General features: G+C 40.3%; 2 protein-coding genes across 3 annotated transcripts; one reads left to right on the forward strand and one right to left on the reverse strand.

Annotated features, from left to right (window-relative positions):
- The first annotated feature begins 12,314 nt into the window (after positions 1-12,314).
- Positions 12,315-15,149, forward strand: svbp (small vasohibin binding protein). Its single transcript, XM_085353739.1, has 3 exons — positions 12,315-12,418; positions 13,420-13,545; positions 13,643-15,149. Exons 2-3 carry the CDS (start codon positions 13,432-13,434, stop codon positions 13,727-13,729), a joined length of 201 nt encoding a protein of 66 aa, XP_085209865.1. The 5' UTR covers positions 12,315-12,418; positions 13,420-13,431; the 3' UTR covers positions 13,730-15,149.
- Positions 15,150-15,587: 438 nt separating this feature from the next.
- Positions 15,588-20,652, reverse strand: fbxo2 (F-box protein 2). Of its 2 annotated transcripts, XM_085353741.1 has the most exons (7): positions 20,567-20,652; positions 19,548-19,613; positions 18,586-18,712; positions 17,854-17,946; positions 17,634-17,772; positions 16,822-16,888; positions 16,052-16,115 (listed from the first exon to the last, which is right to left on the reverse strand). In XM_085353741.1, exons 2-6 carry the CDS (start codon positions 19,582-19,584, stop codon positions 16,847-16,849), a joined length of 438 nt encoding a protein of 145 aa, XP_085209867.1. In that variant the 5' UTR covers positions 19,585-19,613; positions 20,567-20,652; the 3' UTR covers positions 16,052-16,115; positions 16,822-16,846. The 2 variants fall into 2 exon arrangements, with proteins under 2 accessions (XP_085209866.1, XP_085209867.1); XM_085353740.1 differs by lacking the exon at positions 16,822-16,888 and having other exon boundaries at positions 15,588-16,115.
- Between the last annotated feature and the right edge of the window lie 1,906 nt (positions 20,653-22,558).

Genomic DNA, 22,558 nt, shown 5'->3' on the forward strand with positions numbered 1-22,558 from the left:
TGTGTGTGTGTGTGTGTGTGTGTGTGTGTGTGTGTGTGTGTGTGTCCATACTCTGCAAAAATAAACATGATGGTGTGTTCGGCTGATCACTGGTGTTTAGAGGCTCTACTAAGTGGCACCTGGCCACTGCCAAAACAAACAAAACTGCGCATGCATGTGTTCTTGAGGTGCACGTGTGTTTGTGCGCACACACGTGGGTGAGCGTGTTGCTGCTAAGTGCCACTATGTGTCAGCCAAAACAAACAGGCTTAATGAGAAGCAGCTCCTGGGAGAGAGCGCAAGAGAGTTGTGGAGAGAGAGAGGGAGAGAGAGAGAGAGAGAGAGAGAGAGAGAGGGGAGACCCGGCCAGGCCAAACACACTGATCCTGCTGTCTTTCTCGCATGGACAAGGATCCACTGTTTCCCTCTGTCCACCTATAGCACGACCATCACCTCCATCAGCCTCACCCCTCACTCTACTCCACGCTCCTTCCTGCACCCGGCTCTCGCCACTCCATTTACCAGTGAGGTGTAAGGGTGAAAGGAGTGGAGGGGGTGTATGAGGTGAGTGATGGCAATTAGAGGTACATTTGTAGCTGTGTGTGGGAAATGCAGGGTAGTTATGCCAAAATGTTTGTCCACATAAATACACCGGCATAGCATCTGCGAGAAGGAAAAATTGCAGATCAGATTAAACCCTCACACACCCTTTAACAAACATCTTTCACAATTAACTGTCAGCCTCTCTGATCTCTCATCTCATCAAAGAGGCAGATTATTCCACACGTTTTTTTGAATCCTTCCTATTTTGAGGTTGTAATTCAATTCAATTTAATTCAGTTCAGTTCAATTACATTCAGTTCAACTGAATTCAGTTCAATTCCAGTCCAATTCAATTCAATTCAATTACACCTGGTGGAAGACTCTAAGAAGACCCATCTTGGATGAATTGTAAAGTTTCCGAAAGGACAACAAAAACTTTTTAGCTTTTAACAAACAGAAATGTCTAACAAATTACTGATTGACCATGTGCTCATCGTCAACAGTGCCTCCAAACTCAGAGGGTAATACATGTACATAATGTCAAGCTAGCTTAGCTAAATATTATTTTCATTTAAAGACTTTTCGTTGCAATTTAGTTGTTTATATTGTACTAGTATTTTTTTTTCACTTGAGTAAAGAAGTATTTTACCCACCACTTACTCCACTTACTCCAGTTTGAAATGGACTGATATCTACAGTGTTGGGGAGTAATGGAATACATGTACCGCCGTTACGTATTTAAAATACAAAATATGAGTAACTGTATTCCGTTACAGTTACCGTTTAAAAGGGTGGTATTCAGAATACAGTTACTTTGTTGAAATAAATAGATTACACTGCGGTCTTTTCCTGTTTCATATGTTAGGCTATGCCCTCTCTATTTCTGGTAATTCCACGCAGGTGAAAACCCAAACAAAACACGCATTAAGAGGCTCTATGTCATGTTAACAGCAACTGGCGAGACTGAACATAGGAACCTGAAACATGGTACAGAAAGGCACAGTAGACACAACATGGAACACAGTGAAGCCATATTACAAGAACTAAGACCATGATAATCATAACTGAAACCTAGGGAAATAATAACTATAAAGATCAAAACAGCACAACCCACATGAACATAATGAACTCGCAGGGAAAGAGTAAAACTAAACACGGTGAACACAGGAACACAAGATCTCTTCAAAATAAAACAGGAAACGTAAGTCGCAGACATGACAACCTGAACTTGACAACGTAAGACACAGACATGAAACACATGAAGGGCACGGGAGACTTAACAGGGGTGGAAGACACAAGGGGAATCTAATAACAAACTATAACAACCTAGGCATGATAAAAAATGAACTAGAAAACCTGAAGGGCTTAAACGTAAACCATAAACTAAAACTCAAAACGCAGGGTCTCATAATGACATGAAGAAATATTAAAAAAAAATTATTTAATATGAAGGCAGAGTGTTACAGGAATGTAAAGAATGTAGCCTCATGGGCAGCGTAGTCCGTGCTGCATGGACTGCCATACCCGTTATGTGTCTGTGAGCGAGGGAGGGAGAAAAAGGAGAGTCGAAAAGTATGACCACCGACTAGAAACGGGAGCTGGAAGCATGTAAATATAATAATAACCACTGCAGCCAAGAAGAGTGCCTGACGAGCCCAGTGGTAAATACGCTATTAAGACTCGACTGTACGCTGTGTTCGTGTTTTCCTCCGAAACAATAAGTTCCGTTGGAGCAGTCTTTCAACGCCTCTCTCTGTCTCTGGCTAGCAAAGTTGACCCAGACAACAAAGTAAAGCTAGTTTTCAGCTACGAGCCCGACATGAACCCAACGCATTAGCCAGAGGTCCCTTTACGGTTTACGGTTCGGAGCCGCGGACCTGTTTTATATACGCGCGGAATAGTTTTCTATAGGAGATCGCTGAAAAAAGTGCAGCCTTACCTAATGTCCACCTACTGTTACTCATTTTATATTAAGATTTAAAAATCTAGTTGGTATTGGTATGGTGAGTAACCTTCAGTAATAGTAATAAATCACACAGCAATAGTACATTCATGTAGTTGTAAAAAGCATGATAATATATTTTAAGTGTTGAGTAACGTAATGGAATACACTACAAAATACATGTTGGGGCATGCATTCTGTAATCTGTAGTGGAATACATTTTAACCTTCCCAACACTGGATATCTACATAATACTTATCTACTCTTACTCCTCTTACCTTCAACCATGCACGCACTTTCTTGTAGCATTTTCTGTTTTACGTTTAACCACTTTGTAAACAGTGCAGCCAAACTCCCTCTCCAGTGCTTCAGGTTTGATGTATTGCCCAAGGACAATTTGACACGTGCAGGAATCGGGGATCAAACCAACCAGAGAGAGGCTGAGAGGGATATTTGGAGATAAATATGTATTTGTACATTTGAAAGAGAAAACAGAAGCCATTCGAATAAATATAATGCAGTTTTGCTTGCATGGGAACACATGCAGGACAAACACAAAACAGAGTCTGTTTTGATATTTGAGAGACTAGGAGAGGAGACAGGAGATTAAGATTTAAAGTCCCTCAGTCTCCAGGAGGATCGGGTTGGGGGTCGGGGTCAGTTTTTCCCCACAGATGTTTTTTGGGCGGTTTAACATCAGTGTTTGCTAAGTGTTACCTTATTTATGTTATTCAATATACCAAAGCACCAATGACCGTTTTTAAAGTCCTCAATCTGATCACTTTTGATCAGTTTTGTTTTAAAAAAAAATCTCATCCTATTTATAACAATGCATTGAGTAAGACTGTGGTTAAAAGGTTTGCCAATCACAGCTTGATATGTTATGCCTGTGGAAGATCAGAGCTGTAGCTGAAAACTAAAACTTGGGCTTGACTTGAGGTCATGAAAATGAAAATGTTACTGCTTTGTGAATCCCCCAGTCCCAGACTTAACAGGATCAAATGTGCTGGCTAGTTAAAAGTAAACTCTCAGAACAAAAACAAAAAAAAACATAACTTGAAGGCAGAAAGTTTGAACATTTTAATATCTCGTTTGTAAATTTGAAGGATTTTAGAATTAAGTACTCAACGATATGCTTGTTGACTTGGCTTTGGGAACTAGAGACTTGAAGCAGGTCTTGATCTGATAAATTTGTCATTTGAGTTGAACCTGACCTTACGTAGATTTTTTGGACCTTTTCTTTGACTTGAAATGTGCTCTGAGATTATTTTGATGTCATGAAACTACATTTTGACTCAACCTAAAGGAATTTACACGGATGCGATGGCGAGGTCTTACCATCAAGGACTTTAGAACTGCTTTGGTTCTTGCTCTGGCCAGTTTGAGACTTGATCTCAAAGGATTTTGACGTATTTCTAGGACTGAGGTTCAAGGTCTTAAAACTTGACTTGGCTTTGACCTCAGACATGGTTAGTCCACTTGACGTCCTATTTACTCTGATATGCTAAAGAAGTGACTGAACAAAAACTCACCTGAGATTTGATCTGGATCAGATTTTGTGGATCTTACTGTGCAACGTGACAGGTTCTTGCAGTTAAGTTCAAGTAATGTTCAAGTCAAGTCTCCACCTACCCCTATCCTTGCAACACAACTCTGCAGACAACTTTTAAAGTGCTCATGAGCAAGTTACTCACCTTTCTGCTGCACACAGAGCTACACCTCTAGCTGTGAAAGTGATGCAGAGCGGTGTTAAGAAGGCATGAAATCTGAAAACCTTTCCTGGCTTCAAAAAAATTAACCTCAAATACTAACTGACAGGAGTGTGCGCATATTGTCATGTTTGTGTGTCTGCCCAAGTGTGCGTGTGTGTGTGCTCCATCATTTAACTGACCCCTGCTTGTCAGGTCACATCCTGTTCATATCTTTTTTGCTGGTTACCACTTGCTGTTTGCTTTGGCGGCTTTAGGTCTGTTGGGGTTCAGGTGTAAAGAGAGCAACCGAGTATGTTCGCACATTTGTGTGTAGCATGGCGCGCAGGCCTTTGTGTATGTGTGTACAATAACTGTATGTATGTGTGTGCTCCCAGTTATTTTAGGCACAGTCGCCATGGCCGTTTATTTTTAGGCCTGAAAGACTGTGTGTATGCATATGTGCATGTCTACAGGGATTTGTACACACTGTGCTAAGGTGTGTGTGTGTGTGTGTGTGTGTGTGTGTGTGTGTGTGTGTGTGTGTGTGTGTGTGTGTGTTTTGGCAGAGGAGCTTAGGAGGTTGTGGTGAGTTTGTGTGTTCAGGGCCGCTGGTGTGAAAGAGCAGTCAGAGCAGCGCTTCCCCCTGGAGAGAGGGTTTAATTTAGAAGAACAAGGCTCCTAACACACTCTTGTGCTGTTGCCGTCTCCTTGGCCTATCACTCCACACCTCATCCCTCCCCTTCCCCAGCTCTCTCTGCCACTCTATAAACCTTTAAGCATCTCTCCATCTTTTCTTCCCTTACTTGTTAACCTTTTTATAGATTTTATCTCACATCTGTTTCTTTGATTGTATAATCACACATTACTGGGTAAAAGGTTGCCAATAGTAGGTCAGCAATCTCTCCATTACTTTATTGTCTGCTATGATTTTGATTAATGCTATAAAGTTTTCTCTGAGGTTTTTTGTTTGTTTGTTTTTTCAAGCATTTGCATGTCTGGTTTCTTAGTAATAAATCACAAGTCTGGATGCTCATCAGGCAGGACTGTCAGAAATCCTGAAGCAGAGCAGGAAGGCTCAGACTAGGGTCATCATTCAAAAAATTAAAGACCAGTACGGTGCTTATTTGTGCTCTGACTCAGTGCAAGAATAAGTCTACAAACAGTATGGAACATAATAAGTAAGCAAGCAAAACTTTACAGATATAGCACAATTAGTTCCAGGTGAGAACACAATGCACTGCAGAAAGCAGGAGCTACCACAGACTGCTATGATCCTGGGTTTTCACCCAGGACTTTCAATTTCTGTCTGTTCCCTGTTTGTCATGGTTTGTGGTAGCTTTGCAGTTGAAAGTTTGGTCTAATATCATGTTTTTGTCTAGGCTGTGTTCTTGTTCATATTAGGTATTTCTGGTTTTCCCTGGGAGTTTAATTCAATTCAGTTTTATTTATACAGCGCCAAATCACAATCACTATTGTAAGGTAGGCCCTACAATAATACATAACAATCTCTGTTCCTAATATCATGATTAGCTGGGTTATGTTCTTAACTTTAGTTGGTTTGTATTAGTTCCCTTATTTTCAGTTATCTACCTTTACGTTTTGGGACTCCACACAGCATTGCACATTGATGTTTAAGCTATATATAGATATTTATATATATATATATATATATCAACAACTTGGTCAATAAAATAGTTAAAAACAGACATACTGTAACTAGTAGATACAAATAAAAGGCAACAGTGGGATAGGAAACAATGATAAAACTGCTAAATCAATAAAAATGATTAAGAATATTATGAAATAGTAATGAAGATCAGCAGCAGCTCAGTATAACTGTAAAAAAAACTTTTTAAAAAAATGAAATGGATAAAACAAGCAGATGTTTAATAAAACCGAGTGATTATTAACATCAGACTGAGATTACCGATCATGACTGCTGATAGGTCTGGGTTTTTAGTTTGGCTTTAAATATGGATGATCTTGGAGAATGCCAAATATAAATTGGCAGATTTTTCCAGTGTCTTCCAGGGAAGAAATCAGGCAGTCTGCTCTGCTTGACCTGAAGGGCAAAGCCTGTTTGTAGCTTCCTAGCATTTCTTGATGTCATAGTCCATGAAGGACCTTCAAAAATGAGCATTTAAATTTGAAAATTAATGCTAAAACTAAGAAAGTTTTCACTGATTTCATACAAAAGTTCATATTAAATATAGCCAAAGTTTCACATGAAGTCAGTCTGCATACAAGTAATCCCTGTAAGTTAAAAATTAATGGGGGACAAGCAAGCTAGATAAGCTGTCTGCTCTACTGAACTCTACTTTCACTGCTCTGAGATCAGTCACCTCTTCCACTTTGTGTGGAAACAGAGCAGACAGCTCGAACATAAGCTCCGCTTTGTCATCGTAACAGATACATTTTCTGTTACTGACCACATTAGCCAGCTTATGTAATGTACGGTACTTAGACGGCAGTGAAATAACCCCTTTAACCACGTTAGCAAAGAAATTCTCTAATCAAGCTGAACAGGCACAGACGCCACCAGCGCGTTCAGATCAGCCTTTCTGAGAAATCACTTGATTGAGTGAAGGGATACGTTTAACCAGCTGTTTTGTTGATACACCTTCATTTCCCATGAATGTATTTCGTCCCCTCTGTAGATATCGACAGTTAACCACGTCACATAGTGTTGAAGCTTTTGTGTAGGCATCTCTGTAGTTTTGCTAAAAGAATGGTTCATAAAACAAATCCAACCACCACTTGTCATTGTCAGCTAATAGTACATTTTCAGATTATATCTACAAATGTAATAATATTTCATAATTCTTTACCATAAAGCAAAGATGGAGCAAATGAAGATAAAACAAGAGAGGATCATAATATCTGATTATGTTGTCCCTACCTAAAAGTCAAAGTGATGATAATGACTTGTTTTTGTTAGATCAAGTGTTATCACCACTTGTGTACTCCCCTCTTGTTTATAAACTTATGTGAATGGGACTATATTCTGTTAAAGCTCCTTCCAAGCAAACCTAGCAGCTGCACAATATGAAGGATTTCTCAGCATGTTATTTAAGGTACCATGCAGCTACTAACCAACCCTGCACCACCTTTTCCCTCTGATCTTTTGCTAAGTCTGGTCCCGTCATCGCTGTGGGTGTTTGTGCTTGGCTCTTCCCTGAAATCACCTGTCCATCAAACAGCGTGGTCAGCTCTGTGACGTCTTTCCCCTTGCATTTTCTGTAGGTGGCAGACATGATGACTGTCCTAACTGCCCAGTTTGTCTATGTTGTCAGTTAAATGACCATTGCTACACAAGACACATCCCCTACTGAGGATTTTTCCCTCAGCTCTTCCAAACCAGCCCAGGTTCCTGCACACAGGAGCAAAGCAGGCAAAGAGTTTAACATTTACACTTCAGCTGCTTTAAATGAACTCTTAGTTGTGCTATATGACCAAAGTCCAGAGACTACTTTTTAACCCCTGTAGCTGATTGCCAAGCTTCATGTGAGTGTTTTTCATTTGCACTGCTGTGCATATGGAGTAGCCGGTCTGGCCGTCGTCTGCAGCTTTGAGCTGAAGTTGTTCTTGGCAGGATATTATTCTGAGGGAGAGCGCTCTCCCATAGTTGGAGGATAAATCCAGGTAAACCATTGGTATGCCGTGCGATAAATCTCTGTGGCATATAGCACTGCCAGAGGGCACACATGCGCACGATCAGACATCAAGTTCACAACAGCAGAGACCTGCAGTGCTGTCAGGTATATTTGGTGTGAGGAGACGGTTTCCTTGCTTCATATGTGAGAGTGTTTAGTAATTCTGTCGCTTCGTAATGACTGTTTTTGTTTCTGCGGTGATGAATGTGTTGTGGACCACCCTTTGGCCGGTGTCAGCCTCACTCCTCACCTAGTTGATTTATGCACTGAAGAGGTGCCCCGAGGGGAGTCTGCTCAGTATGTGTACGGTGTGAGCAGTGCTTATCAGTTACAGTGGACAACACTTAAAAACTGTTTATCTAAAGATTCCTTTTTTGGCCACATATGCAGGTGTAAGATGATGAGGTTCCAACGGGAACAATTTGATGAAGTTTCTCTTGTGAGACGTCTATGTTTCTAATGTCACGCACTCCAATGATCTGTGCTAATGGAAACTGACAGAAATTTACTGCTGGACTGTGGCGACATCTAGTGGCCAGACCTGACTAGAGAACAGCCAGCGCTACACACCATGCAGTTCCACTTTATCTTGTTGCAGTCTTTATTAGAAACCTCTTAAAATTAGCCTCAACTTAGTTGATACACAGCACATGGTACACAGCAGATGGTAATCGACTTCAGGAGAACAAAGCGATCTGAGCACTCGACCCTCTACATTGATGGGGAGGAGGTAGAAAGGGTAGAAAGCTTTAAGTTCTTCGGAGTCCACATCTCAGCCGACCTTACCTGGTCCACAAACATCTCCCACCAGGTAGGGAAAGCACAACAAAGGCTTTACTTCCTCAGGAAACTACGTCAGGCCCAATTACCCCAAAGACTGCTAGTAAACTTCTACCGCTCCATCAGCGAGAGCCTTCTGACTTACTGCTGCACACTCTGGTTCAACTGCTGCACCGCGGAGGACAAGAGGAAACTGCAGCGGGTGGTGATGGCAGCAGAGCGGGCAATCGGCACCTCACTAACCCCCCTCAGAGACATCTATACTGGCAGACTTCAGCAGAAAGCCAGCATCATCATCAAAGACCCCTCGCACACTGGACATTCACTTTTTCCCCCCCTTCCCTCTGGTAAACGTTACAGGTCCATTAGGTCGAAGGCAAACAGACTCAAGTTTTTACCCACAGGCTGTCAAACATTATCCACCCTGATTGGAGGATGACTGCACTGCCAACACTCATGGACATTACACCTTATTTATAAATCGTATTTCTATTTATACTTCAATGCAACCAACATCCCTACCTCTTTAAACTGTATTTATTATAACCTTATTTAGTATAGTTGCAACAGCACCACCCCCCACTCAATGTGCAATATCACCCACACACACACTCACACTCAATATCACTGATCACACTGCACTTCTCAATGCACCTGCTAGTTAGATGGCATGTATGTAGATGTAAGCGTGTGTGTGGAAATATATGTGTGTATGTATGTACGGATGCATACATGTGTATATATATATATATGTATGTATGTGTGTGTAAGTTTGCAGTTGTGTGTGTATAACTTGTACATATCTTTCTTGTGTAAATGTAAATTTGTCTGTTATTGTGTAAATACTTACGCTATTGTGTACTTCACACACATGGAGAAATGCCAAACTGCCTTTCATTATTCTTGTAACGGTGACAATAAAAAGCTATTCTATTCTATTCTATTCTATTCATATTACAGCTATATGTGTAGCAAACCGGGGCTGGTGGTTTAGGAAAGTCCCCAGGAAAAGGTGGTTCTCATATAGTTTGATTCCATGTGTGCCCTCACAGGGAACAGTTACTGCAAATCATTAATAAGTTGTTCTGGTGATGAAATATTTTGGTCCCGATGGGTTTGGTCTTTTCCAGGATTTCACGCGACATTAGAGATCACTGATGGCAGTTAAATCCAGGGACCTTTGTTGTGACCAAATGTCAGTCTCTCTGAAGACATATAAGAGATTTGTGACCAACTTCTTGCTCTTGTCCAAGTCATTTCTCAATGAGGTCATAAATCAAGAAATTCTTTTACTTTTATATTGTTCTTTTTTAACCATAAATAACACAGGTTTAAAGAATTTCTGCATTGGCTACACGTATCTTTTTACGTGAAATCTATGAACTATTAAAGGTCATTACAGATTATTCACTAAAAGCACCAACAAGGTGTTCCCCTATTAGCTGAGAACTTGGTGTACCTTGGCATGGTGTGCAGTGTGTGCTTAAAAAATTGGAGGGAAATGCTCGAGTGAATGAAAAAGAACTGGTAAGCCTAAAAAGAAAAATCCAGTAAAGACCTGACACAGAACCTGAGAGATGCATCTGAACCATCTACTGTTCACTGAAGTCAAAACAGAAATGGACTCAGAAGAAAGGTGGCTGTCAGGAAGTTATTCTTAAGGAAAGGGAACAAGGAAAAAGCCTCATGTATGCCAAATTACAGAAATGAAATATAAAAACTGACTAAAAATCAGTGTAAATAGGTCTTATGGAGTTGTGAACCTAAATTTTTAATTGTTGTTCCAAATCAACGTCAATAAAGGAGGTGAGTAGAGAGGTACAACAGTGTCCACAGCCATCTGTAAAACATGGTGGAGGCTCTGTCATGGTGTGGGGCTTCATTTCAACCAGTGTTGTTGGCAACCTTGTCAGAATTGATGGAATTATGAACACAGAACAGTGCTGATTATTGGCAATGGTTTCATTATTAAGTTTGAGTGTGTTTGTATTGTTGGAAGATCAGCCTTCACCCCATTCCGAGGTCCATAGTTGTTCTGATGCAGGTTATCATGAAGGATGTTCTGTACATTGCTGCATTCATCTTTCCCTCGACACTCACTAATCTCCCAGTTCCTGCTGCTGAAAAACAGCCCCACAGCATGAAGCTGATAGCCCCATGCTTCACCGTAGGACTCATATTGGCCTGGTGATGAGCGGTGCATGGTTTCCTCCAGATATAACTCTTGGCGTTCAAGACAAAGAGGTCAATCTTGTTTTATCAAAGACTGAACAAAAAAAAACTAAAAAATTTGATAAAGGCAGCATTGTGTTAACGAATCTTGAGGCAAGTATCTGCAACAAGTCTGTACTGCTGTTCAACTCATAGCCAGCAGAGGGAGCACAATTGATTTGTGTCTGCAAACTCTTTCTCTGTAAAGCTACAGGTTACAGATCACAGCTGATGGGAAACCTCTGTCCTTTGGACTAAGCATCAGACATGACCTCAGTCAAAGAAAAACTTAAAAATCTATTGGGTTAAATGCCACAAAATCATTTATGAATATCTTCTTCTTCTTCTTTTGTCACACTTCCTTTTTGGATCACCACAGTGGATCATCTGGCTCCATCTCACACCATCCCTATCATCCTCTATCATAACAACCATCTGCATGTCCTTATGAATCATGTTTGCATATGATTTTACACCAAATGCCCTTCCTACCACACCCTCACTCTCTCTGTGGCTGGGTTCATTTATGAATATCTAACAGTTATAATTCATTCTCAAAGACAGTTAGACTCACACTAATAAATGTAAAGTATTCATAACCTAAACAGCATTTCCTCAGTAAATATATAATAAATTTGATAGTTTGGTGCAGGTCTGTAAAGCAGAACAGGAAATTGCTTGGGTTAAGTCATATTCATGAATCTGAACATGTATATGTTTACACATCTATCAGTGAATATTTTCTTCTTTTTTTCATGAATACAGACATAAACATGTCACAGTACACATACAAGCAAAAAAGGATCAGCATTTGGTAACAGTTTTTTTTAATGATGCAGACATATTCTGAAACAATTTGCCAAATCTACCAAAATTCATGGAGTTTGCCTTAATGTGGGATCCAGAATTATTGGTTTTGTTTTTGTTTTTTATTAGATTTTATTTTATTTTATTTTAACTTTTTATTTTTAATTCAGTTTCAGTTAGTTTCCAAAATGTGTTTGCGCATTTCAGTTTAGTTTTTGTTATTTGAATATCTTTGATTCTAGTTTAGCTTTTATTAGTTTCAGTGTTAGTTTTAGTATTTTTTTTTTTTTTAATTATTACGCCAGAGAAACGATTAAGGAATATCAGTATATTTTATTATATTTCAACAGAAACAGTTGGAAGAAGTTGACTCAGTCTTGTAGACATACAAAGTCTCAATAAACATGTCCATAAAAGCCTGATCAGGAAGTTTGTGACAACTTTTTTTTTATTATTTTTTATCAGATTAACAAATACAAAACTAAGACTATTTTCTCCACATTTTTTTTCTTTGTTTGTTTGTTTGTTTATTGTTTGTTTTTTAGTTTTCCAAGTTCACAAACTACATAAGACCTATCGAGGGCACCAATGTGGTTTTGTTGCCTCTAGCTGACCGCAAATTTGAATAGAAAAAGAAGGAAAAATATCCGGAACCTTCCACAAATGCCCGCAGACTAAACACGGACTTGTTTGTTGGTAGCACTAGTGATCGTCTAGTAGCTAGCTGCAGTCAGTTTACAAGCTGATTAAGGGTGGTCAAAGCACGTTATAACGCCTTTTCTACTTGTTGTCTTTACTTTGTCAACTGTAGGGTAAGTGTACCATTATCAGAATCTAAAATGCTGCTGGCGATTGAAATGTTACTCTATTAAAACCAAACTCTTAGCTCGCTAATATTAGCTACATGTACAGAGACGATCTTGGCGATAAAGGATTAGAGCTGCACATTTAGGACGTTTAGATTTCTCTTTTTGTGGAGCACTTGACTTGTGTCGGCACAGCTGTTTTCGCTCTTGTTGCTGTTGCAGCTTTACAGCCAAAGCTAACGCTCATTTATCATCCATTAACTCCGTTAATGGTTTTTGTTCGAAAATAAGGGGGAAAGATCGTTAAAACTTCCCGCTGTCCAGGGAATGAAAATGTAAGGTCCTAACTAAACTCCTAAAACTGTGTAAATGTGGAACGCATTCATCATAAAGCTGGTTATGACACTGCCTAAAATACTTGTTTAATTTCCTAAACATACAGATGAGAGAAGGAGCAAAATCACAAGTTATAAAAGGCCTACATACACAAACACACACTGGATAATTGGAGGGAAAGGGGAGGGGTGATGTGATGCATTTAAATAAGTATTTAAATGTATAAAATCCACAATTAGTTAAGTAAACTTGATATATTTCTCATTTTGTGGGTCATTTTTGTTAAAAGTTGCGCTTTTTGTGTCTTAATCTTCTACATCAAAGGGTTTAGTTCTCTTGTTTCCTTTTTTATTTAAATGTTCTCAAATTTCTGTATTGTGAATAGTTGCCACCTTGATGTCACGGCTGTATAATTGGGCAGTGGATTGTAAACCTTGAAACTACAGCTTCTCTCACCCACTCGTTTTTGTTGTTTTCCTCATTTGTTTGTTTCACTAGCTGTTCATTAGGTTTAGCTAGTTATGTGTTACTGAACTCTTCTTGATCACATTAGACAATCCATCATGATTTGCTCTCATATTGACTCTATTTTTAGCCACAATATATGGTTTTCTTTTTAATGTTTTGTCACTATGAGACCATTTGACGCTCGTCTCTTGTTACATTTCTAGTGGACCATCACCATGGAGCCTGCGTGTCGTAAAGACAAACCAAAGCTGAACTCAACCCCGACCAGAGGAGACAGAGCCAAGCAGAAGTCTGCACAGCAAGAGCTCAAGCAGCGGCAGAGAGCAGAGGTGGCCATCATCCCCTTTTGTTATTAAACCTAGCACACATACCCCAACCTAAAATCATAAACAGACATTAAATTTGATTGCTTTCTTTCATTTGCAGATCTATGCTTTGAACAAGGTGATGACAGAGTTGGAGCAGCAGCAGTTTGAGGCCTTTTGTAAACAGATGCAGTCACAAGGAGAATGATGCTCTGTCCTCCTATTTTACACACCCTCCAAAAACACCATGGAGAGACACACACACAGACTGCTCTCTTATATTCAGCTGCATCTCTGTTGTTGCCACCTGCTGGAAACAATTTAAAAAGTATTTGTTTCTGGTGTTGAATCAGGCAACATGTGACATTTAACAGACTCCAGTTCCTGGCCCTGCAGCGGACTTGAAAATGCCACACATTAGTTGTTGTAAGCTGATGTTGAGGCGCATCAGGTTACTGATGTTTCCTTTCCCCGAGGTGTGCATGTGAAAGGTGTCCAGGTCAAACATACATAGTGATATTTTTACCTGCTTTCTTAACCCAGGAAGTCTCTCAGCCAACCGGAAATGGGTTTAAGGCTGATATCCATGAGAGGAGAGATGTTTTTGGACCTCTCCTCTAACAACTCATTGTCACTTTGCAACAGTGAGTTGTTAAGAGCCTGTTTTGACAGAGTGCTTTATTTTTAACTTCTTAATATTTAAAGCTTGCTGCAGGCGTTAAAGTACCATAGTAATGAGGAAAAATCACAGCTTTACTGAAGAAATCATCAGTTTTGGCACAGCTCCGGTCATAAACATTGCTAGTCTGTACATTATGCTCTCCTGACTTGTTGTCACCTGCCTACGTTTTTATTAGGAGTATTTTAATATCCTGCTATCACTCCTCCACTCCACTGTGTTTTTCAGCCAGTACCTTACAGTGATGTCTCACTCTGACCCAATCACAGACTGTAGAAGGTCACATTTTTATGTCCTACTGCGAGTGAAGTCTATTCTATCTGTCCGTGTGATTTCCAGTGATGGTATGTGTTCTGTCAGTCTGTCTGTTAGTTATCCGGATGAATTTGCCATCGTGTGTGAATTTTGGCCCAGCTTTGAACTGTTTCAGCTGATCTGGATTCACGTACCTTTGGAAGCCTTCTTTACCATTACTACATATGTAGTGTCATACATTCTTAAATACATACCCTGTTGTATAAGAACAGCTGTCCTGATGTTTTGAAGAGAATATCACAAACTAATTCAGAGGCACACATCCTTTTGGATTCAGGGACTTCTAGGTGGAGGTAGTGGAGCTGCAGACTGGTGGAAGTCTTGGAGAAACAAAGTTCTTTGGTCCATGTTAGCTCTTCAGATTTTGTCTGAAAGTTTTCATTCTCTTACCAGCATACTTAATGCAACACTACGCTCCGCTCTGGCCATGAGGCTGTGTTTCAGTGATTCATGAACACAAACTAATAGTAACTTTAAAATCCATTGTCCTTAATATCTGTGTGTTACCACAGCTCATATAGACTCGTCAGAGTCTCACTGATCTGTTCACGAGCTACTCCTGCATGTTTTTGCCACAGTCACTAATTTTGTAACCTATAAATATTTGTATTGTTTGTTACCCTATGGCATCTACTCTGACCTGAGTATGATTTATAAAAAAAATAAAAAGTGAGTTTTTTTGAATATGTGCTTTCATTTCTTTGTGTTTTGACAAAACTTTATCTGTCAGATGAATTAACACAAAAAGCCATCAACAGCAGCTACTTCCTGAGTCCTTCATCTCCAAAGACACCAACAGATCAGCAGCTCTTATATTTAACACCCCACCTTTTTTGTAAGGGTGTGGTGGTAAGATTACCCCTCTGCTCTGTAGCAGAACAGAAGTATTAAAAGAAAAATATTTGAATAAATTACCGAACATTTGTATATGATGTATTGATTCATGGTCCATCGAGAAAGCCTTTGTGACCACATATAGTCAGCAGTAGCAGAGGAAGTACGTCCATCTTGATATTCTCAACCCCCTACAAGCAGTCTTCTTATAAATGAGGACAAGTCATAATCCATTGAATTCTTTATTAACTTTTTGGTTTATATCCTAATTATAATTCCAGGTTAACTGATAAAATGTGGTCACTTTCAGAACCCCACTCATCAAGTCAGTCCCTTAGTTCAACCCACAGTGTAGTTCCACAGAGGTAGTAGTTAACAGATTATGTAGTAGATAATAACTGGTGCAGGCAGCAGTTTAAGGATTTTCAGGTTAGTAAAGCCAAGATGACACGATGGTAGGGTTTTGTTGTGTCATTTTACAAATGTGAAGCAGGGTTTTCACAGCATGAAAAGCAAAATGCAGGATAAGGCAAAGCTGGCCATCAATCGAAAGCTCTGACAATAATATTCTAGTTCTTTATTCTCCACCTTTCACTATTATGTGGTTCCCTTTTTCTGTTGTCAGTGCTGCTTAAACCTCAATAGTAACGGAGCTTCCAGTGACACGGACTCCAAACCAGCCATCCCAGAACTTAGTGTCTTGTCCTCCATGTTCAAAGGAAATGAAACGCATCCCAGGGCCATAGTCAGAAAACGTGTGGTTAACCTGCAGTACAGACAGAAAACCACTGTGAGCTGTAATGCAGGATACAGAGCACTGTGTTTGTCACACATTTATAAGAATCTGATTTTTAACTGAACCCTTGGTAGAACCTGGGACCATTTCGTGGCCTTTGCGTTTTTTAATTCCACGCCATTTCCACTGTGTTTAATGGAGTATAGCCAAATTTTCAAACATGTATTTTTTTTCCCATTTTATTTTAAAATTTCAGTCTGAGTTTTTTAAATGAGCTTAAATGGCTGAATAAAAGGCATACATCCACTATCGAACCTCGTGGCCGATTTCTGCCCCTTGAAACCCATTATAAACGCTATTTTTCACTGCAAATTAATTACGGTCAAAGGGATCGTCGATGTTTTTAAGTTTCATTTTCATTTTTGAGGAGGCCTTAGAGTTGTAATTTTTTTTTATTTGTCCACCGGGTGGCGCCCTTGCTTCACATTTGACCCCGGGCTGGAAAACAGCGGGCTGCTTAGACAGACCTGCGGGGAAAGAAGCCTGATTCCCGGCGTGCAGCAGTGGCTTCGCCCGCTGATCGGGCGGGACCATTTTCGGTCCCTAGGACCGTGAGAGGGTGCTTTTTTTTTTTTAGTCAACAGGAAATGATGTATTTGTTGTCACGTGGTATCGGACGTGTGTGCTGGAAAAAGCAGTCCCCGGTGATCGTGCCCCGGTCATCGTCGCGACTTACCCCGGGAAGATGCACTTTTTTCGGCCTAGAGGAGCAGCATTTGCCGCCTGGAGACCATTTTCTGGTCCTGAAAAAAAAAATAAAAGGCGATCGAAATGACTGTTGGTGCCAATCTTTAGTCCATCTAAAGGCCTAATTATAATAACAATTGAATATTACCTCAAATGTTTTTTTTGGAAAATATTCAAGTTTTATGTTTTTTGGGGCAAAAAAAGCAGTGCGCTCATGTGACGAAACCGGGATATAAAGGGTTAAAATCCGCGAAATGTAATTAAAACTTGACATGAATATTTCAAGGAGAAGTAGGTCTAAAAGATTGGCTAATTTAAAGTGGAATAAAATATTAATATATAAATTTTTTATAGCACTTTTTTGGGCGTGGTCGATTAGGACCGATAGTGTGTGCATTTTATGAAATGCGCTCCTGCAAAAAAAAAAAAAGTGGATCGAAATGAATGTTGGTGCCAATCTTTGGTCCATCTAAAGGCCTAATTATAATAACAAACAAATATTACTTCAAATGTTTTTTTTGGAAAATATTTAGTTTTTTTGTTTTTTGGGGCTAAAAAAACAGGGCGCTCATGTAATAAAACTGGGATTTAAAGGGTTAAAACAATGAAAATATAATTAAAACTTGACATGGATATTTTAAGCAGAAGTAGTTTTAAAAGATTGACTAATTTAAAGTAGAAAAAAATATTGATTTATAACATTTTTAGAGCACTTTTGGGGCGGGACAATTTTTGGTCCCGAGGTTCACGAAAGGATGGGATTTTGAGGTTCTACCAACAGTTAAAGGAGCTTTCAAAAACCTCTTTCCATGAGCAGTCATCACAGTCGGGGTCCAGAGTCACCGAATCTGGTCTGAACTCCTGTATGACTTCGTGGTTCTCATCTAGCAGACACACGGTCATCTGGTAGGTGCAGCCACAGTCCGTCCTCCCACAGTACCTGCAGGATGAGCTTCCCTTTAATCACTGAGTCTGTTCTCTGACACAAAGGAAATAACGTGTCTGTTCAGACGTGTCCTACCAGTCTTGTACTGTGACAGGAGGCTGTGCATCCAGCTGTTCAGATGAGAATCCCTCTGCCAGCAGGTCAATCACCTGCCTCTTCAGACACAGCCTGGGACACACAGGATATATTTGCAAACTGAACTAATTTTGGGAAGAAAACAAAAAAAGCATTCTGCCACATATATGATGTTTAAATTGAACTTAATATGTTTCATGTGAATAACAAAGTTGTAGTTTAGTAAAACCTTATGCATGTACATATGTTGTTGAGACAGACTCAATAATACTGTTAGAACTATGCGCTGTATTATAGAGTATCATAACTATCTGTCCAAACATTTTAACATCTTATGGGGCGATCGTGGCTCAAGAGTTGGGAGTTCGCCTTGTAATCGGAAGGTTGCCGGTTCGAGCCCGACTTGGACAGTCTCAGTCTCATTGTGTCCTTGGGCAAGACACTTCACCCGTTGCCTACTGGTGGTGGTCAGAGGGCCCAGTGGCGCCAGTGTCCGGCAGCCTTGCTTCTGTCAGTGCGCCCCAGGGTGGCTGTGGCTACAATGTAGCTGCCATCACCGGTGTGTGAATGTGTGGATGACTGGTTGTGTAAAGTGCTTTGGGGTCCTTAGGGACTAGTAAAAGCGCTATACAAATACTTACCATTTAAACCTTTTCCAGTGACCCTAAAAGAAGCCTGACAGAATGTAGTGGTGTGACCAATACTCATATGTTGTATGTGATAACTACTCACTCAAAGGAGGTTGCAAAGTATTTAGTCACTCCTTCACTGCAAAAGTCATGACCACAGTCTCCCGGCATGTCCTCCACCTTCCACTGGCTCCCACCATTCTCTATCAGCTCCCAGAATTTCAGCTCATCTGGGAGGGAAATCCACAGTCTCAAGCTTCCAGTCACAGTATTATGTTTCGTTTTGTTTTGTTTTTTACATGAGCTTTATTGGGTCAAATACAAGAGCACAATTAGTTGCATTTGAGTGCTGGCCAGCACGAAACGGCCTCAAAAACAAGACCAGAACTAATAGTTTTTAAAAAGAAATCTAATTTAGTCTTGATCTGGTGAGTAACTTGTTAGCTATGCAACTTCTGTTATGAAATAGTTATGAGTAAGTTATGAGAAACAAAAGTGAACAAAGCTGACAGCTGTTCTCAGTGTCACATCCTAAAATATCACGGTAAAAGGCAGAAATCATTAGCAAGTTATTGAACACACTCGACGGCAAACCAGTCAGATACCCCCCCTCAGAACTTGGTGAAGACCAAAAGCAGAGCCAAGAAGAAAAGTGGACACTGGACTACCATTCACCGGGTGCCTAGAAACATGTTTCTAAATGAATAACACTACTTCTTGTGTGTATGTCTCCTGTTCGTTATTGTTTCTCCCTGTGCCCCATTTCCAGTCTACCCAAAGCATCTTGTGCTCCCTCTTTCGGATCAGTGGCCTCCCCGTGAACCTCCTTATGTGTGCACTGCTCCCTGTCTCATCTTTGACTGCTTGGATTCTGCCTTGCTTTGTAACTTTGGAGGTATCCTGTATCCTACACTAGGCTCTTGTGTACATGTAAGGTTCATACAAGAGGTAAGCTCTGCAAAAAGTAAAAGTTATAAACAAAATGTCAAAACTACTACTTTAAAAAGCATCTGATGAAATGCTCATCATGCTCTCTAATCCACTGAGGGAAAAATAATATCTTACCTTCTCCGCTGGGGTTCTTCAGCAGGTTTCTGGCCATGATTACAGCTCACTCAGAGAAGGCACGACCTGCACAGGAAAAACAGGAAATTGCTACTTGGACCAGTATTACAATTTAAACCAGATCCTTCATGTAGGTATTGGCTTAGCTGCAGGAGAGGTACTCATACAGGTCTCTTCTATATTACACAGTAGTGTGCTGGAACAGTAGTGTGTGTGTGTGTCATGCCAGCTGGAAGACTGCTGAACTCCACTCAATGGGGAACGTCCAATAAGGCAAAGGCTTGTGCTCGGGAAGCACATGTAAATAAACATCCAAGGAGAATCATAGTGACTTTGGGACTCTTAGTGGTCACATGGTGCTAGAGTTTCCTTTACAGCAAAAGGCTGTTTTAAATTGACTGAAATCTTTGTGACATTTGGTGCAATCAATGATCAGCATATGTGGTTTAGGTGGGCTCAGGAGCATATGAGGTGAGACCTATAGTCTCAAAAACATCCCAACCCAAACACTAATACCCTGTCTGCTGACTCACAGCACAGCAGAGAGGGTGAAAGCCTCACGCTTTACATGCTGAATAGGAGGCATCACAGAGGATCAAGCAGTCATCAGACAGACATCAGTCAGCAGGAAAACAACCAGGGATAGCAACACTTTTAAACTCTAGCAGCTCGAATACAGTGTATGTACAGTGCCTGGTCATTAGCTTTCTCTTTATATGCCTGGTGTTTGTGTGCTTCAGCACTGGTACCAACAATGTTTTTTAAGATGAGCTAATCATTTTTGCATTAAGGCCCAAAACGATAACTTGTCATTTTAGTCTCACAGAGTTTTGTGCATCAGACACTGTGCAAGATACTGGATCTGCATTTTGCTGTTCACTGAGACTGAGAAAAAACTACTGAGTCATTTCCCCCTGCAAAGCATAACAGCTACATGACACGCATGCTAATGACATGCTCTGCTTTAAATAAAACACTGAGCTAAATGCATAAAGCAGCATATTGTGTATGTTACTCACAGACAAGAAGGTGGCCAGGTGCAGTCTTTTGTTTCCTCTGGCTGTTTCTCTGCCTGCACTTGAGTTCCTCTGCAGAGTTGCACCCCCACAATAGAGAGGCTTTTATAGACTGTGACGCACACACACACACACACACACACACACACACACACACACACACACACACACACACACACACGAGAAGGAGTGAGAGCGAAGAGAGGAGGAGGAGAGACACAGAACACTCTGGTTGGAGGCAGGGTGCATCCATCCAGCATAACTCAGCAGAACACACATGGACTCAGCACAAATGTCAGAGGAAACACTTCAACAGCAGCTGTGGGAGAAAAGCATTCAGTAAGTCACGTTGCATATACTAATAGGGTCACTTTAGTTGATCGTGAGGTTTTATGTAGCATTCAAATACAAGAAGAGCCAAACAATAACCAAGAAAGTTAAGAAATAACAAGAATTAAATACCAAACTTTGCGAATTAGTTAAAATCAGAAAATGATCTATGACATATGAAAGGACACCAGATTGTAGAAGGTAAGTTATTCCAGAAGTGAACAGACCCAGTGAAAATAAACTCAAAACCAGGAAACACATCTTAAACTGATGGGAAAGGGGACCAAGTAGAATTTGCCATACAGTAACATGCATTACAATCAAACAGCTGACTTATAGACCGGCTGATAGAGCAGTACACCAGGACTCTAAGCTGTAACACCAGGCAGACTGACCTGAGTGGGACTGTACAAGACTAATGGTCCACTCATAACATCCATTGGGAACTCACTGGGACTGTGGAGTCCAGCTGCAGTCACCATCAAGTGGACAATATAACAGGGTGATGCAGCACATGTCCGTGCTGCTGTTCTGCATAGGCCTCACACATCACACATAAAATATCTGTCCAAAATATTGTCTAGTGGACCTTTCCTCGTGCCTGGGCCTTAGTTTTGAGTAGATATTAAATATTTTATCAATCTTGACTTCACGCATCTTTTATGCTGTCAATGTGTAGCACAGTCCTCTGCAGCGGCAGCAAGGTTGTGGATGGCAGTAACATATATCACCTGCAGAGGGAGATGTGGTATCATATGATGGTTCTGCCAAAAACCAAAAGCGAGCTTATGCCCTTAATGTAAAACACTTGTTCACATGTTAGACAAAGATTTGCTCTGTGGTTTGTCTGCTGCTGCTGCTGCTGCAGCACTCCCAGCACTTCCTGATGAGCACTCCCAGGAAAAGTGTGTGACTTATGATGGAAACACAACTTAGATGACTGGTAAGTTTTTAATTTAAACGAAAGTAAACGAACCAAACAATATTAATGAAGCCGGTGTTCTGACAAAACGTCCTGCTTTGGCAAAACGTCCTATTGTAAGTAGTTTATGCACATTTCTGCTGTCACAGAGTCATTCCAGCACAAATGTAAGTAGGTATGACGGTTTGCCACTTAATTTTAGCTGTTAAAGTATGCTTGTACGTCACATTTACAAAGGTAGGACGGTTTGGCACTTAATTGTACCCATCAGAGTATGTTAGTAGCTTATATTCACATAGGTAGGATGGTTCGCCACTGAATTTCGTGTTGCGTAGAAACAACGGGTAGGATGGTTTGTCAGGTAGGATGGATTCCCAGAACACCCTGCACCATCATTATGGCCCATTTTGTCAAAGCTGTAGGGCTAAATAGATCATAAAAGAGTAATAGCATATCAACTTCTTCTTATTTTATTTATTTACAAACTTAAATCAGTCATACACCCAAACTAAGGGACGGTCATACCCACAAGCCACCAAGGAATTACTGGTGACACACTTTAACAGCAGAGTCGTTAAATTATTCTTATCTTGCAAGCTTGTTCGGCGATTTAAAAATAATAATTTTAGAAATTATTTTTGCTTCTTAGCATTTTGACAGCACATTTTGATGTAGTTTACGCCTTTTGATGCAATGTAATGTAAAATGTAAAGCCTACCTTTGCTGTGTTTTTACTGCAGTTG

The sequence above is a fragment of the Diplotaxodon limnothrissa genome, linkage group LG5 (assembly GCF_057381915.1).
Source record: "Diplotaxodon limnothrissa isolate DT_005_m linkage group LG5, D_limnothrissa_male_GT1.1, whole genome shotgun sequence".
Classification (NCBI taxonomy): domain Eukaryota; kingdom Metazoa; phylum Chordata; class Actinopteri; order Cichliformes; family Cichlidae; genus Diplotaxodon; species Diplotaxodon limnothrissa.

Bases quoted from the DNA above. Each gene is read 5' to 3' on its own strand.
- svbp (XM_085353739.1), top strand. From the start codon at position 13,432: ATGGAGCCTGCGTGTCGTAAAGACAAACCAAAGCTGAACTCAACCCCG. The intron at 13,546-13,642 runs GTGGCCATCATC...TTTCATTTGCAG, and splicing joins AGCAGCGGCAGAGAGCAGAG to ATCTATGCTTTGAACAAGGT.
- fbxo2 (XM_085353740.1), bottom strand. From the start codon at position 19,584: ATGGCCAGAAACCTGCTGAAGAACCCCAGCGGAGAAG. The intron at 18,713-19,547 runs GTAAGATATTAT...TTTCCCTCCCAG, and splicing joins GAAGAACCCCAGCGGAGAAG to ATGAGCTGAAATTCTGGGAG. The intron at 17,773-17,853 runs GTAGGACACGTC...CTCATCCTGCAG, and splicing joins CCTGTCACAGTACAAGACTG to GTACTGTGGGAGGACGGACT.